The sequence below is a fragment of the Pyricularia oryzae genome, chromosome 1 (assembly GCF_000002495.2).
Source record: "Pyricularia oryzae 70-15 chromosome 1, whole genome shotgun sequence".
Lineage (NCBI taxonomy): Eukaryota > Fungi > Ascomycota > Sordariomycetes > Magnaporthales > Pyriculariaceae > Pyricularia > Pyricularia oryzae.
Window position 1 is genome coordinate 6,361,677 of NC_017844.1, and position 15,251 is coordinate 6,376,927.

The following is a 15,251-nucleotide window of genomic DNA, read 5'->3' on the forward strand; positions in this document are numbered from 1 at the left end:
GATTCTTTTTTGAAAGGTTTATAGAAGTGATATTATGCTCAAAATGAATGATCTTTCACAAAGGCCTTAGAAAACGCAAAACCATTAGTGTTCACCAGCATAATGTCCATCACTGCTGCACAATACTGCGGTCAAAGCCAGTGCCTCGATCAGTCGCTTACTTCCAGGCGGCTCAAACAAGGCCGTGCTGCCATTGAGACATCAGAAGCGCGGCTCCTTGCAAGTTCTGCACCTGGACTTGTTGGCCACATGATCATAGCAGCCCATGGCTCCGTTCCTGTTGAAGACAATATCATCTACCCTCCAAGATTGGTCAACACAGGCATTTTTAGGGGCAAGCAAAGAAGGGGTGGACGGTCTTACCGAGTTCTACATGGGTTTCGTCCTTGAGCTCACCGGATCCATCCGAGCACCTGCAACTGAACCTACCCTTGTCGGAGTTCTTGTCGAACTTGCACTCATGGCATGATCCGGAGAATTTGCCACTTGAGATGGGGTTTTGGTCAGTTAGTTGTTGCTGTTGAAAGAAACATTTCTGAATCGACTACGGCTACAACTCACTCGGATGCAAACGCCAGCCGACCTCCGTCGTTTGTGAGACACCAATCGAGGTTCAAGCTGTTGAAGTTAGCAGTCTGCCCATGTTCAAATTCTCGGAGAAGAAAATAAGACCGAGCAGAAGTGCCTTACGCGGAATAGTCGAAGCCGTAGATCTCGTATTTTTCGTTGGTGCAAGTGGTGCCGAGGTATTTCTTGTCGTCGAGACTGGCGCCACCGAGGAAGCACGTCTTGGTGAAGCCGCCTTCTGCGTTGGCAACGGGTAGCAGAAGAGCCAAGGCGGCCATTTTGAGGATTCGAGGAACCATCTTGGTCACAGGTCGGATCTTCTGAGGAAGGAGATTTCGATTCAGGAAACACAAGCGAGGTTGAGAACGAGACTGTAGGATTGGAAGGGTTTGTCGTGAATGGTGGGCGACTTTGCTAAATACCCGTACAAGAGATGTAAAGTATCTTTTGAGGTCAAAAGGTTTTGCAGAAAAGTAGTTAAAGATCAAGGATGAGCAGGTGGAAGACTTGGTTGTCTGGTTTTCCAAATTCCTCTTCAGAATCCTCAGTTATTTGGAACATGCTCATGCTGTAAAACGTTGCCACGCAACAGCTTCTGGAACGCAACTTCCTGGATCAGGGAGCACCGGTGCCATCTTAGGCACCTGCCTGCCTCACACATTAATCAATACCAATTAAGGCGCCCACTTCGCAAACACAAAATCACTTCTTTACTCTTGTGTTTGTGCCCTCTACTACTGCTACCTCACTCTCGACAATTCGCAACTGGCCAAAGTCATCATACCCAACTCGACCATCATTGACAGCACGCCTCAGCTCATCAGACAAAACCTCCCTCTCGCCAGTGATAGGATCCCAATCCCAACCCTCACGCATCCACATCCACCTTAGGTAAGCTCGCAGCTCCTTGTCTAGCGGCAGCACGCGCATCCACTCGGGCTGAAACTGCCCACCGTTACTCTTTCCCTTGCCTTCTCGACTGAGCAGCTCGTCCCGGCAAAAGATACGCCACGAGTCGATAGCATACGGGCCCTGCGTGATGTGACCAATCTCCCAGGCCGACCCGAGCCCGCGCCGAATCATCTTGCCTCCCACAGTCACCTCGTCCTCATCCTCGGGTCCAAACTCCTCCCCAGCTTTAACATCAGCTGCATCCCCCGGTCGCGGGTAGTTCTTGACGCCGTACCGCACCTCCCTCCGCGGCGGACGCTCCACCCAGATCCTGGCGTACCGCAACATGGCCTCGCGCCTGACCATACCTAGGCCCAGGTGGCGGATCATTTCGAGCAGCTGGTCCGGGTCCGCTGCTACAAAGGCCTCCGAGGTCGGGTACCTGGCCACGAGACGGCGGAACGTTGGGATCGCGGCTTTGCCGGCCGTCTTGATGAGAAGGCGCGCGGCGATGAGGAGCTGGAACGGCGAGTGAGCCAGCTCCTCCTGGATGAGGCCAAATTTGGATGATGCGAGGGGCGGGAAGGGTAGGCCAGAGATGGCGACGCCTCGTTTTCCTGGCGATAACCTTGGTGGGGAGTGATGGAAGTATCCAGATGTTAACCCAGACTTGGCTTTAAGCGGTGGTTTTGATGGTGCTAGTGGCAGAAGTGTCAAAGCTGCCGTGCCTGAATGGCCCTGGATCGGTGTCGTTGAATCGGCCGGCGTGTTTTGTGGAAGAAGAGCTTTAGGCTGGAGCTTTTCTACATGTGCGGCAACGACGGCAGGTTTCCTTATCAGACTCTGTCTCTGGAGTAAAGCTTCAGCATTCGGAGATCCATCCACCCAAAAAGGAGACTTGACAAGGCTTTTTCTCCTTGGTTGCCTATCTGAACGACTTGGAGGTCGACTCTGCAAGTCGCCCACATCTCTAGGATGGGTCGACTCTAGAGATTTAATACTGCCGCCGCCAAGTAGCCCGTTCAAGCAGCTCAAAATTGCTTCTGAAGACGTTGTATATCTATCCCGAGTTTCTCTGTCGTTATGAAGCTGCACATGCGAATTAGCGCACTGCATCATGAAGTCCCAATCCTCAGCCGGCGCCATCAGCCCGGCTTGATACAGGTCGTCGATAGCTTCGGGACATGCCGTTCCGGAAGCAACGAGACCGGCCAGGAAGTCCAGTGTCTCATCGTCATTGATATTGAACCCGTGCAGCAGGCTCCGCGCGGCATTGTGGGTGATGTGAGCGGGGCGTGAGAAGGTCCTGGGTCGACCATGTTCCTTTTCGAGCCCCATTCCCCACGGCGCCTGTCTATTGTGTTAAATGCAGAATATTTGATAACTGATCACGAGAGGGTGTTTGTTTGTGTAGTCATAGCCCTAACGCTGAAGAAGTAAAATAAACGTTGAGTGACTTGTGGTGAGGCGAGGACGATCCCAAGCTGGTGGCGACTTAAATTTACTACAATTATCAGCCAGCGCATGGTAAGGCTGTTTGACAGCGCCGAAGCCAATATGGGAGGTTACATTGCCATGCTTAAAGTCAAATCAGGGGAACCGCTAGAAGAAATAGAGAGATTATGCAAATAAAATAAAGAGACGTCAAATCGAAATGATGGTAACCGTGTGTATAAATCCAAGCTTGAAAGATGATCGCTCCTTAACAATATCTACGGAGAGTTTGTTAGATGAGTCAATCGATATACAATCAGGAAAAATCCTACCTCACGTAGCAACATATACTGAGCCACCTTTGACAGGTAGTCTTACCACAATCTTAGGAACATCTCGCAACAGACAAAGCAACAAGATTCTAAGCACCTAGAGATCTACTAATGTATTCGCAGAAAATCCAGAGATTCAACAAAAGGGGAACTTGATACACTCTACACCACCATGTGGACAACCCGACCTGCGCTTCCCGTTAACTCGGCAGAAGAGCAGACGCGAGCCCATATAACATACAAGAGACAAGTGAAAGCAGCAGTATAGGCAAAGCCTCGGTGGTTTTTGGTCGAGGCAGGGTGCCGCCTCACTGACTTTTTGGGAAAACCTCTTCCCTCCTATTTTCCTGTCTAACTCCTCCCACCCTGCTCTCGATCAACTCTATAAAGTCTTCACACCCACCTCAAATTATAGTCTTACAACCTTTGAGGCTTGGAGCTGACCTTGGGCGGGTCGTAGACAACCTTCCTCGACTTGAGGGCGGCCCACTTGTAGCGCTTGACCCAGATGCTCATGGCGGTGAGGACGCTAGTGGCAACGAGAACCTTGAATCCCATGCGCTTGCGGTCGTCCATCTCGGGCTCGGCAGCCCAGTTGAGGAACTCGACGACGTCCTTGGCCATCTGCGAGGTTGTGGCGGGGGTCTCGTCCTCGTACTCGACAAGATCGTCGTAGAGAACACGAGCCATGGCAATGCCGGTACCGGGGAAGTAGGGGTTGAAGTTGAGGCCGGCACCAACCTGGGCACCCGCGGGAGGCTCCTCAGGGTAACCGGTCAGCAGGGAGAAGATGTAGTCGCAGCCACCGTGGCGGGCCTTGACGATGAGCGACAAATCCGGGGGCAGGGCACCGTTGTTGGCGAACCGGGCGGCTTCATCGTTGGGGTAGGGCGAGGGAAGGTAGTCGGAGAGCTTTCCAGGGCGCTTCTCGATCTCTCCCTGGTCGTTGGGCTCAGTGTCGTACTCGTTCTCCTCGGCAAGAGCCTTGGCCTCGTCAACGGTCAAGACGCTGCCGACAAGTGTGCGGTAAGGAACTCGGCTGAGGGAGTGGCAAGACGCGCAAACTTCTCGGTAGACCTGGAAACCACGGCGGAGTCTGTTGTGCGGTTAAGACTGAGGTTAGCGGGCTATGCACGCGATTCCGTACATGGTCTTGGCGATCGAGGAAAGCCGGGAGACTTACGCTTGGTGGTCAAAGGTCTTGAACCATTGCTCGTGAACCCATGGGTACTTTGTTGGATGGAGACTGTGTACACACGCGCAGTTAGCTTTGATGATCTCAAACGCGTGCGTTGACGTGTAGTCGAGCATTCCCATATATGCCGCAATCAGTGCTGGATTGTCGCCTTTGCTGTCCGTCGGATGTGCATTCAATCAAGGTAAAGATACTCACCCCTCCTCAGCCGGCGAGCCTGCGTTTGCCGTAGGCCCGTACAAGTGGTAGTACCATGCGATTGAGCCAATGGCAACAGCTGTTGACGCTGCCGCGGCGATGTTGAGCCGGACGGGGGAAGCTTCGGCTGCTGAACCGGAGCTTGATGAGATGGAACGCTGGGTAACGAAATACAAGGTCAGCGAGAGGCTCTATGCATGGCAGCGAGACGTACGTATCCCTTCAGGCGAATGCTTTGCAGCCAGGTGCTTGTTATGTTGGCATGCGTCGGCGTATCGAGGAGGTCCGGGGCAAAAAACAGAGGATGCAAATATCCACCTTCAATGTGTTGACGGCGCCATTTCTCGAAAAGGCTCGCGTCGAGGTCGAGCGCAGACACCTCGCCGCGAACATCTTGTGAGCAAAGTGAGACTGGTGCTCAGCTTCGGAAGAAAAGGGATTTGGTCGGGGTGTGGCGGGACAATTGGTCGCCGATGCCGTGTTTTGCAGTCAAGTATCAAGATGGCTTCATACGAGCGTGGATGAGCGGAAAAACCAGGCAAACGTTCAGAAATGACTTTCCGCTCATTGGCTGGGCCTGGTCCGAGCTTGCTGCTGGGTGTTGCCGAAGAATTGGATACAGTGTGCATTGAGCCGGGTACTTTTCGCACCAGGCCTGGCACGTGATAAAGCAGCTGATAAAGCAGCTGATCTGGCACTCGGAGTTCGGATGTAGCCTAGCATTCATTCTAGCTTACCCACCCTGCACACATCCTCAACTTTGTTCAAGATAACCGCAGATGCCAACCCATGTAGGGCGATTGGTACCGGAACTTTTAGATCTGATATGAACGTGTACCCTTTACATACCTACCTGAGGTACCTACCCTACCTTAGCTATATATTTTAATGACAATTGATTGCCTACATGCTATGTATGTGGTGCTACGATCAAACCGGTCTGCTCTCGGTTCCTCAAAACATCACAGCCTCTGGGATATGCCAACCTTTTGCTCACACGTGGCAGTCCTTGTGAGATGTTGGACACGAGTTCCTTCAGTCCATTGTATGTCTGATCTACCTAGCCGTAGAGTTAAAACCCGGCCGGTGCTTATTCGGAGTTCGGCCCTTTCCAGGGAGCCTGTTAATTATTTCTTCCATCTTACAAATGGCTTTTGTAATCTCTCAACCATGCGCCCACTACGGCTGTCGCAAGACCTCATTATGCTACCGGTGCGATGTGGAGTTGGCATTTGGTTGGATTTTGGCCTGAGGCACCCGGCGTGTCGTTCTGATACGTGAAAAGCTCCCACAGCCTGCCTCATCTGAACTTTTGCAGCCGCTTGATAGAGCAATACAAAGAATACTGATACCCCGGTAGGCTCGTGCCGTGCGTCTCTCTGTGTTTGTGTGTTTGTGTTGCGCGTCGCCTCAGAAGGGGGAAAAAAATGGAGCCCTGAACTTGGGCAGCTTACAGCAGGCGCCAGGTTCCAGCGATGCACCTAAACTGCGACCACTGTAACGTTCCCCGCACGCTGTTAGCCAGGCACAAGGGGCACACTTGGGGGTTGCATGCTCACCGACTTTGCACCAATATAACGATTGTGCACCTGTATGTCGACCACGGAATTTTTTTGAGGAGGGTGCCGCCAAATGCGCACCTTGATGGACAGCATGTTTGCTTCTCAACAATGTTTTCCGCATGTTATTCAGCCTTCATCTGCATGCCGCCATCCAAGTATACAAAGAAAAAATAACAATAATAATAAATGAGGAAGTGATTGCGGCTAGGAGTCAGGTAAGCAAGGCAAGGCAAACAAACAAGCAGGCAAGCTTAGACTCCATCCTTAACAGTCGCAGGACCGGGATCACAACGCCAACTGCCGGCAGCGGTCCCCAGGCACAACAAGACCATTCTCTACCGAGTTGAGACATGTCAACCGCATGGACGATACTTTTGCGCACCCTCCTAGCAAGTCCTAGACCCAAAACGGCTACTGGATGAGGTGCTCGCAACTATTTGTTGAACCAGTATTGCTGCCGTGTTTGCCCATATTTATTTGCCGTACAACCCATTTTACAGCAGTGCTTTTCGTGCGCGTGGGTGTGTCCCGGCCTTTGACATCCTTGACTACGCTTTCCCGAGTCGGAAATTTAGCACGGGTGCGTGCTCGCCACTACAAGCAATTCTTCGCCACTTTTTAAACAGCTTGTGGTTCCTTCTCTCTTCACTTCAATTGCATTCCGGCATTGGTTTGTCATGCGTCGGGTTTCATCGTCATTATAAAATTCACTTGCAGAGCGGCTGTGGAAGCTGCTTTGTTCACTGCACCACTCGCTCTTTTTATTAGGGCCCTTTAACAGCACCCAGCCCGTCGCGCTATCTCAAGCTTCTGCTTCCAATGATATTGTAATCCTCATCATCGTCCACCCCGTTATCATGGACACAAGCGGCTATTTAGAGGCCTCGATAGCCGTGGCTGGCCTCTCGCTTATCACCGCACTCAGCACACCCGCCATAAAAAATGTCGCAATCCGCTCCAGGAGCATTCCCGGAAGTGATTCCACGTCTTCCTCCTTGCCTTACGTCGAAGCCGCGGGCCACGTGTATCTCTACGAGGATAAGGATGGCAAGGCAACGGAGCAGTCGATGGCCGAATTCTCGGACTTTTGGCCAAGAATTTTCGCATGGACGAGTGCCGTAGCAGGACTGGGAATGTCCATAACTGCATCTGTGCTTAGTGTCGGCCGGTCCGGCGCTTCCGGGTCAGAATTTGGGATGTTCCTGATCTGTGTCGATGCCATTACATGGGTACGTAATCCTAACAAAGCTATGGAGTTGGAAAATACCCCTTGCATATTGCCGACCTCAATAAGCCAGTGCGCTTAACTGACGAATAACAGACAATGCTGTGCCTGCAATGTGCGACCCTGCCGGTCAAGCATCAATATCAAAGAAGATACAAACTCAGTTTGTACGCTCTGGTCACTTCAACAGTGCTGTTTGCATCACTCGTCACCCGTTTTGGAGGCCCACTGTTGGAGGTAGTCAAGGATGCTCGCAAGACGACCGAGTCAGGTGCTACTATCACCATCGCCGTGAGCTGGTTTGTTCAAATGTTGGCAGCCATCGTCGCAATGATTGCCTTTTCCTCGTTTCCCCAACGGCCAGATGTTTATCACGATGGACGCCTCGTCGACCAGCAAAACACTGCTTCCTTAATCCGCAGAATGGGATACGCCTGGAACAAGGTCGTGTTCGTCGTTGCAAAGGAACGACAGCTTACCAAGGCTGACTTGCCCGATTTGGACTTTACCAGAAGATCCAAAAACGTCAACGTTGCTTTTCTCGCACAGAATTTCACAGGGAGGCTGTGGCGCCAGTTGATTGTCGCCCACTGGGGCAGGTTGGCGCAGCAATGGGCCTTGTCATTCACAATCAGTGCGCTGGCTCTCTTCCCGCAGTATGTCTTGTACAACTTTCTCGAGATTCTTGAGAAACCACGTCGGGACGATGGAAACAAGTTTGACCCTACTCTCATTGCATGGGTGTTCAGCCTCTTTGTGAGCTTGCTCTTGCAAGTTTGGGTGAACAACACAATGCGCTGGCTTACCTACACCCGACTGGAACAACCGGTCCTCCAACTCTTGCAGTCTCTTGTATTTCAAAAGGCAATGCGGCTCAAAGAGACAGCTTCGCCACCGACCAAGTCTGAAGGAGAGGGTAAAGACAAAGACCAAATCGGTTCGGGTTCGACTAACAAATCGGCTGGACCGGACACTCGGCAGTCGATTGTCAACCACATGAAGCTAGACAGGTACGCTTTTTACATATTAGTTTGGAAAAAAAAATGGTCTACCGCTAACATTGTTCTAGTAACCGCACGACTATGTTCAGCAACTACAACTATCAATTTCCAGTAGCAAGTTAGTTTCCCATCACACCCGGGCTTTTTAAGCTTGTTTTTGGTTGGTGTGTTTTTATGTTGTTAACGATTAGTGTTGTATAGTTATCAAGCTTGCGCTTTCAGGAACTTTCCTTGTGCAGCTCATGGGTTTCAAGGCTGTTGTGGCCGGCATGAGCTCTTCGCTCGTTGTACTCCCAATTACGCACCTTCTCTCAAAGAGATATGCCAAGATCCAGTTCGGCCTGATGAAGTATCGTGACGCCAAGGCCAACCTACTTACCGAAGCCCTCCAAGGCATGAGGCAGATCAGATTTTCGGCACTGGAGAAGCATTGGGAGGACAAGATTCTAAAGAGTCGCAGCGAAGAATTGGCGCAGTACTGGAAAGTGATGTGCTGGGCTGGGCTAACTATGATTGTGATCAACACCGGTCCTTTGCTACTCTCTTCGGTTACTCTGTCGGTCTATGCTCTCACTACGACGAACGGAATAAAGGCATCTGTCGTCTTCGCAAGTCTAGGCCTTTTTGACCAGCTTGAAGAGGCTATTTCATATTTACCTTTGCTTCAAGTCTATCTCATGGAGGCTTGGACCAGCTGTGTCAGGCTTGAGAAGTACTTCGCTCAGCCCGACAGGCAGCCAATCTCAACCACCGGTGATCACATATCCTTCGAGAACGCCACTGTGGCCTGGCCAAAGTTTGAAGAGGTCGAAGGCGAAAACACCACCCCATTCGAGGAGCGCTCGCTGCTCAGGAACGTGACTTTAGACTTTCCAAACGGTGCGCTCAGCATCATCAGCGGCAAGACGGGGTCCGGCAAGAGTCTGCTATTGGCCGCCATCTTGGGTGAAGTTACCCTGGTGTCTGGAACAATTCACACTCCACCGATTGAAGAACTGACAGAGAATTTGGACCAAATATCCGACGCGGAGTGGATAATCCCTAATTTGACAGCGTTTGTCCCACAAACGCCTTGGATCGAGACGGGAACAGTCAAGGACAACATCTTGTTCGGTCTCCCGCTGAACCATGGCCGCTACTCCAAGGTTATCGCGGCATGTGCATTGGAAAAGGACCTCGAGCTGCTGGTCGATGGCGATAGCACCGAGGTCGGTCCCAAGGGTGTGACGCTGAGCGGTGGCCAGCGCTGGCGTGTGGCACTCGCTCGCGCCTTGTACTCCCGCGCTGGTATTGTCATTCTTGACGACGTGCTCAGCGCAGTCGATGCTCATGTTGGTAGGATCATTGTGGACCAGGCACTCACGGGTGAACTGGCAAGGGGTCGCACCCGGATTCTTGCAACTCACCATGCAGAGATGTGCCTGCCGAGAGCTAGCTATTTCGTGCGGCTGGATGATGGACGATTGGAGCACACCGAAAAGCTAACGCCAGAGGCCCCCGAGCCAATCTCCCGGCCCCTTACAAGCTCGGACGAGACGGCATCACACGCAGGGTCAAGCAGTGACAACACTACGGCTGCTGAATCCGCCATTACATCTCCGGAAGAAAGCGATGACGAGCAGGATGACGCCAAAAAGAAGCCCAAGAAGAAGGGCCTCAAGGAAGAAGGGCGAGCGAGAGGTAGAGTCAAGTGGAAAGTCTACAAAGATTACTTCCAGGCCGGAAAGGCTGTTTGGCTTTGGGCTCTGTCCATTGCATTGATACTTCTGGGACGCATGATCGCTGTTGGGCGGACCTGGTCTCTCAAGGAGCTTTCCGAGAGTGACCCAAGCCCGTCATCTGCCTTGGCCGCCATTCGCACTACAAGCCATCTTGGCAGCCATGACTACGCTCACTTGGACGGCCAGGTATACATTGAGAACCCGAGAGTGGACCGCTCGATGTCTGCACAAGGCTTGATTCAGGATCGGGCTGTCGCCTTTTGGATTGGGGTATACATTCTTCTTGAAATCACGGTGGTACTGGTCAGTGTTTGTAGGATGCTCGTCTTCACTGCCATAGGCTTGCGCACCGCGCGAGTTCTATTTCAGCGTATGACACACAGGATCCTGCGTGCACCTCTCCGTTGGATCGACAACACGCCCTCTGGACGGATTCTGAACCGATTTACTTCGGACATGTTCTCTGTCGACCGTAGAGTGGCGATGGACTTGGGCCAATCGATGTCGAACGTCTTGCAGGTTCTGACGATCATTGCCGCCAGGTATGCACCAGCTACCTTTTGCGATTCAATTTGTGATAAGCTAACCACTTGTTCCTTTACTATAGCTTGTCCGTCTCAAAGTATGTCAACCTATTCGGACTGGCGCTGCTGATTCTTTACGTACAAATCGCCAGCGAGTACATCTCAGCAGCACGCGAGGTCAAACGTCTCAACTCGGTCGTCTGGTCACCCATCTACGACCAGTTTTCCTCGGTCCTGAACGGACTGTCAACGATTCGCGGATTTGGCAGAACTTCTTTCTATACGGATCGGATGTACGAACTGATCGACACAGCGACAAAGACTCAGTGGGCCCTTGCATTGTGCCAAAGGTGGATGGCTTTCAGGATGGGCGTGCTTGGAGTTTTGTTCGTGACTGTCGTCGCTGGCGCAGTGGCATTTGGTCGCGTAGACGCCGCGCTTGCCGGCTTCAGTCTGACTTTTGCTCTGGGATACACTTCAGCTTTGACAGCTCTACTTCAGAACATGGCTTCGATCGAGTTGGGATTCAACGCAACAGAGCGTGTCCTCGAGTACGGTGAGCTGGAAACAGAGCCCGAGGGTGGTCAAGATGCACCCGCTGCCTGGCCCACTCAGGGCCGTATCGAGGTCGAGAACCTTACAGTGGCATACGCCGAGGACTTGCCGCCGGTTTTGAAGAACCTGACGTTTACCGTCGAGGCCGGAGAGCGGGTGGGTATCATCGGTCGGACTGGCGCTGGCAAGTCGACACTTGCCTCTGTGCTCTTCCGGCTCTTGGAGCCGCGCGAGGGCTCTGTGCGGATCGACAACATTGATATCGCCAAGTTGAATCTTGAGCAGCTACGGAGCAGGCTGGCGATTATTCCTCAAGATCCTTTCCTGTTTTCAGGTACTTTGAGGTCGAACCTGGATATGGAGGATGAGATGGATGACTACGAACTCCTGACGGCGCTGCAGCGTGTCCACCTCATCAAGCCGGCAGAGCCGGTGAGACCATCAGCATATGCACCGGCTGCGTCGCCAAGCGCAGGAGAGTCGGAAGATGACACGCTCTTGGATGCGTCGGACGAAAATGGTGGTCAAGGAACTGAGACCCCATCAGAGACGGGTGCCAGCAGTGCATTCAAGGATCTTTCGACGCCGATCTCTACGGGCGGTAGCAACCTCTCGCAGGGCCAGCGGCAGCTCGTCTGCTTGGCGCGTGCTCTCCTCGCTCGCCCCAAGATTGTAGTGCTTGATGAGGCCACCTCGGCAGTCGACCGCACCACTGACGCTGCGATCCAGGAGTCAATCCGGGAGGACTTTTCAGTCACGGGTTGCACCGTCTTTGTCATTGCGCACCGTCTCAGCACAGTTGCGGACTTTGACAAGATCCTGGTGCTCAAGGAAGGCAGGGTGGCGCAGATGGGGACGCCAGGAGAGCTGCTGAAGCGTGGAATGAACGCCGCTGCTGCTGGTGGCATCGTCGACAGCGAAGAGACGGATGAGACAGCGTTCTGGGATCTGGTGAAGAAGAGCAGCGAGAAGGAGAAGCTGATTGAGATGATTCTTGGGGAGGCCAACTAAGCACCAACAAATACCGAAACGACTTCGGCGAGAAAACTAGACGCTGAAGGGTTAGAGATCTTTTGCGATGATTTCCTAGCGGGTCATACGGCAGCCAGGCTGGATGCAGATTCATGTGACGAGCGTTTTCATTATACTACCTACCAGATATCAGACTAGAAGAGCATTTCTTTTGTGGCAAGCTCTTGTATAAGCTTTCTTTTGTAAAAAAATAAAATAAAATAAAATAAAACCAAAAAAGTTATTGGAGAATCAAAAAGGGGTTCCGTTGACTGTTTGGCTATGTTGCTCCGAATTCCACTGGAAAGTCTGCTTCTATTCCTTCCCACCATGTTCAATTCCCTTTTTGCATCACATCCGTCTTGGATGATGTTGGCCGCGTGAACATCTCGCCCCAGTCGAGCAAACTCAAAGAACGCAGCATGCTGAGGGGGCGTCGATTGTTGCGTGGGCCCACCTGAATCCAAACAAAATTTGCCCCAAAATAGCACCTTCTACGCACAACGGTGATGGGAGATCACTTATTCACGCCGGCGCGCGGTTGGCAGAAGGATGTTGTGTTATTACACATGAATTGGCGGTCAAGTTTTGTCAAAGTAATATTTTGGTTCCCTCACTGAAATATAGTGTTTTTGTGCTTGTTCAGCTCAGATCTTGCAGATATTTTGGCAGAATACGACCGAATCGGGAAAGTCGTACAACTTAACATCAGTAAGCCTACCTACCCGCCCGCCGATCCCCGATGTTTTTTCTGTGGCGCAAAGTAAGCTTTGCCATTGTAGATTGATTACCTTTGTGGGGGATGATGTCTAGATTCGGTAGTGTCTGGCGCATGTATGGCACAATTTATCTTGTCGCACAACAGGAACCCGTGTCTAGTCAACAGTAGTATTGCAGCACTTTCTAACCCCGACAGAAATCTGAAACATCATGAATGACTATACTTCCTGCAGCATTGACATCAGTAAGCACCGGGTAGGAGTCGATGGTGATGGATGCACTCTGCCTTTCTCATCTGCTGATGATCGCCGTCATCCTGTGGCGAGAAGTTGCGCCGGGGCTATGTTGACAGCCTCAACACCAATGATGCAGTCCAGGTTGAACTGATGACCATGATGGTCGGAGACAGATGCTTGTTCTGCTACAGTCGACAGGCCAGAAGAAGGGCATTGATGCATCATATCAAGGTAGAAAGATAATGATATGAAGACTCGTACGAAAACTATAAAAAGGGGGTAGTCATGATCTTTCTCCAGCTTCATTTTACCTCCTTTGTTCACCACCAAGCATCATCGTCCAGTCCAGTCCAGCCTTTTTCACAAGCAAAAAACCCCTCCACCCCCCCAAACAAAATGCAGTTCTCCATCATCTCCATCATCACCCTCCTGGCCACCGTCGCCTCCGCGGCCCCCGTGGTCGAGGACGTGCAGGTCATGCGCACCGTCGACGCCAGGGACACGAGCGTCTCGGCCGGCAGCAAGCTGGTGGCGCGCCAAGGCTCCAACGACCTGTCCGCCCTCGACATCTTTGCGTCGGGCAGCTGCAACAACTACCAGACCACCGTCTTTGTCTCCATCCCCGGCGGCGGCCCCGGTTCGAGCAACGGAAAGTGCTTCACCCTCGGGTCGAACGCTAGCGTCCGGACTACATTTTTGAGGGGCAGCTGCACCTGTAAGAGACTTTTTATGCTTTTCTTCTTGTGGGCGATGGAAGACAGAGGAAGAGAAAGGGGGAAAAAGCTGACCCAGAGTTTCAAAGTGACCGTCTACACCGACAGCAACTGCAGCAACGGTGCGACTGCCTCGCGTGTGGGCACCTGCCTCACTCGCAACTGGAAGTCCTTCTCGGTTGACAACTGCTCTTAAGCGGTTCGATACTCGTCCAAGGGAGAAGAGGGGCGAACAACAGAAATCGGGGTTTTCAGGAGTCAGTGTCAAAAAGGCCATTTATAGATTGGCAAGACGGAGTCTCCAAGGAGGTGGGGTGAGAGTGTTCTCTTCCTTGGCTTCTTACTGTTCTCTTTATTTCATCTCTATCTTCTTAATTTCCTTGTGTCATGAACATCTCGTACGAAGGCAAGGAGGCCTACCATTCAATTCTCGACAGTCTCTACCTAGAAAACAGCTTTTAGGAAATTGATCGATCAAAATTTCTTATATACGAAGCAATACAGCAAATCCCGCCAATAGTGAGAAAGAGAGGTGTAGTTGTGAGTCCGGCCTCTTATGATGTTTGCACCTAAAACCTACACAAGCTCTTATGTAGGTAGCTAGGTATGCATACAGTGAATGCCACCGGTACAGATGGCAGAAGCGGACCCAATACTCGGCAGGCACAGGCAAGGAAAACTACAGAATGCAATAAGGACACCCGACTATATTGTTTGGCAGACTGCTCAATTTGGTGGCTACATGACTACCTCCCATCCCGAGCACTGAGTTGTTTGTTTGTTGACCAGGCCGAGTCGAGTCCCCTCCGTATGCATCTGCTAGCTCTACGAGAACTTCTAGAACTAGACCCAGACCTAGACCCCAGACTCGGATTTGGAAATGCGGCCTGGCCTATAAACAAAACAGAACCAAATCAGCCCGGAAAACCCGGCCGACCCCAATTTTTGGGGGTTCGTAAAGTCGGATCACATATGGAGACCAAGTGCAGGTACAGCAAGCGCGGAGGTAAGGTAGATTCCTCCGAACAAGCAACCCCCCTTGCCTCCCGGTCCCCAAAAAAACATAAATTCACGCATTGCTTCTTCACCGCTTTCCTGGTAGACACAAACGGCCCTGCCGAGCCAACATGCGGTGTTTTGACAGTATTTTTGTTCAGATGGTTTGGGAAATTTTTGGAACCTTTTTGAGGGGAAGAAAGAGGAGAAAAGGATCTGGAACTACAAAGTAGATCAAGGGATGGCGTTGGCATAGCACAACAGTATGCAGGCCTTGACCAGCTGCAAGGGCGAAAACCGGAGACGGTCTAGAACTAGATCAGACTGGGTGCAACCGGACGAGGCTGGCTTGGTTGGTTCGTTTTTGCTC

General features: G+C 51.8%; 5 protein-coding genes across 5 annotated transcripts; 2 read left to right on the forward strand and 3 right to left on the reverse strand.

Annotated features, from left to right (window-relative positions):
* Positions 1-114: 114 nt before the first annotated feature.
* Positions 115-857, reverse strand: MGG_05744 (uncharacterized protein). Its single transcript, XM_003710611.1, has 4 exons — positions 691-857; positions 562-618; positions 364-485; positions 115-277 (listed from the first exon to the last, which is right to left on the reverse strand). Exons 1-4 carry the CDS (start codon positions 843-845, stop codon positions 150-152), a joined length of 462 nt encoding a protein of 153 aa, XP_003710659.1. The 5' UTR covers positions 846-857; the 3' UTR covers positions 115-149.
* Positions 858-921: 64 nt separating this feature from the next.
* Positions 922-3,367, reverse strand: MGG_16461 (uncharacterized protein). The gene has a single exon (XM_003710612.1). It carries the CDS (start codon positions 2,794-2,796, stop codon positions 1,270-1,272), a length of 1,527 nt encoding a protein of 508 aa, XP_003710660.1. The 5' UTR covers positions 2,797-3,367; the 3' UTR covers positions 922-1,269.
* MGG_16462 (cytochrome c1) lies at positions 3,295-5,205 on the reverse strand. Its single transcript, XM_003710613.1, has 4 exons — positions 4,936-5,205; positions 4,618-4,775; positions 4,408-4,470; positions 3,295-4,320 (listed from the first exon to the last, which is right to left on the reverse strand). Exons 1-4 carry the CDS (start codon positions 5,008-5,010, stop codon positions 3,642-3,644), a joined length of 975 nt encoding a protein of 324 aa, XP_003710661.1. The 5' UTR covers positions 5,011-5,205; the 3' UTR covers positions 3,295-3,641.
* A 1,037-nt stretch (positions 5,206-6,242) lies between these two features.
* On the forward strand, positions 6,243-12,484 carry MGG_05746 (multidrug resistance protein 1). The gene is made up of 5 exons (XM_003710614.1): positions 6,243-7,408; positions 7,501-8,414; positions 8,474-8,523; positions 8,607-10,668; positions 10,734-12,484. Exons 1-5 carry the CDS (start codon positions 7,037-7,039, stop codon positions 12,214-12,216), a joined length of 4,881 nt encoding a protein of 1,626 aa, XP_003710662.1. The 5' UTR covers positions 6,243-7,036; the 3' UTR covers positions 12,217-12,484.
* Positions 12,485-13,344: 860 nt separating this feature from the next.
* Positions 13,345-14,377, forward strand: MGG_05747 (uncharacterized protein). The gene is made up of 2 exons (XM_003710615.1): positions 13,345-13,887; positions 13,975-14,377. Exons 1-2 carry the CDS (start codon positions 13,458-13,460, stop codon positions 14,079-14,081), a joined length of 537 nt encoding a protein of 178 aa, XP_003710663.1. The 5' UTR covers positions 13,345-13,457; the 3' UTR covers positions 14,082-14,377.
* The last annotated feature ends 874 nt before the right edge of the window (positions 14,378-15,251 follow it).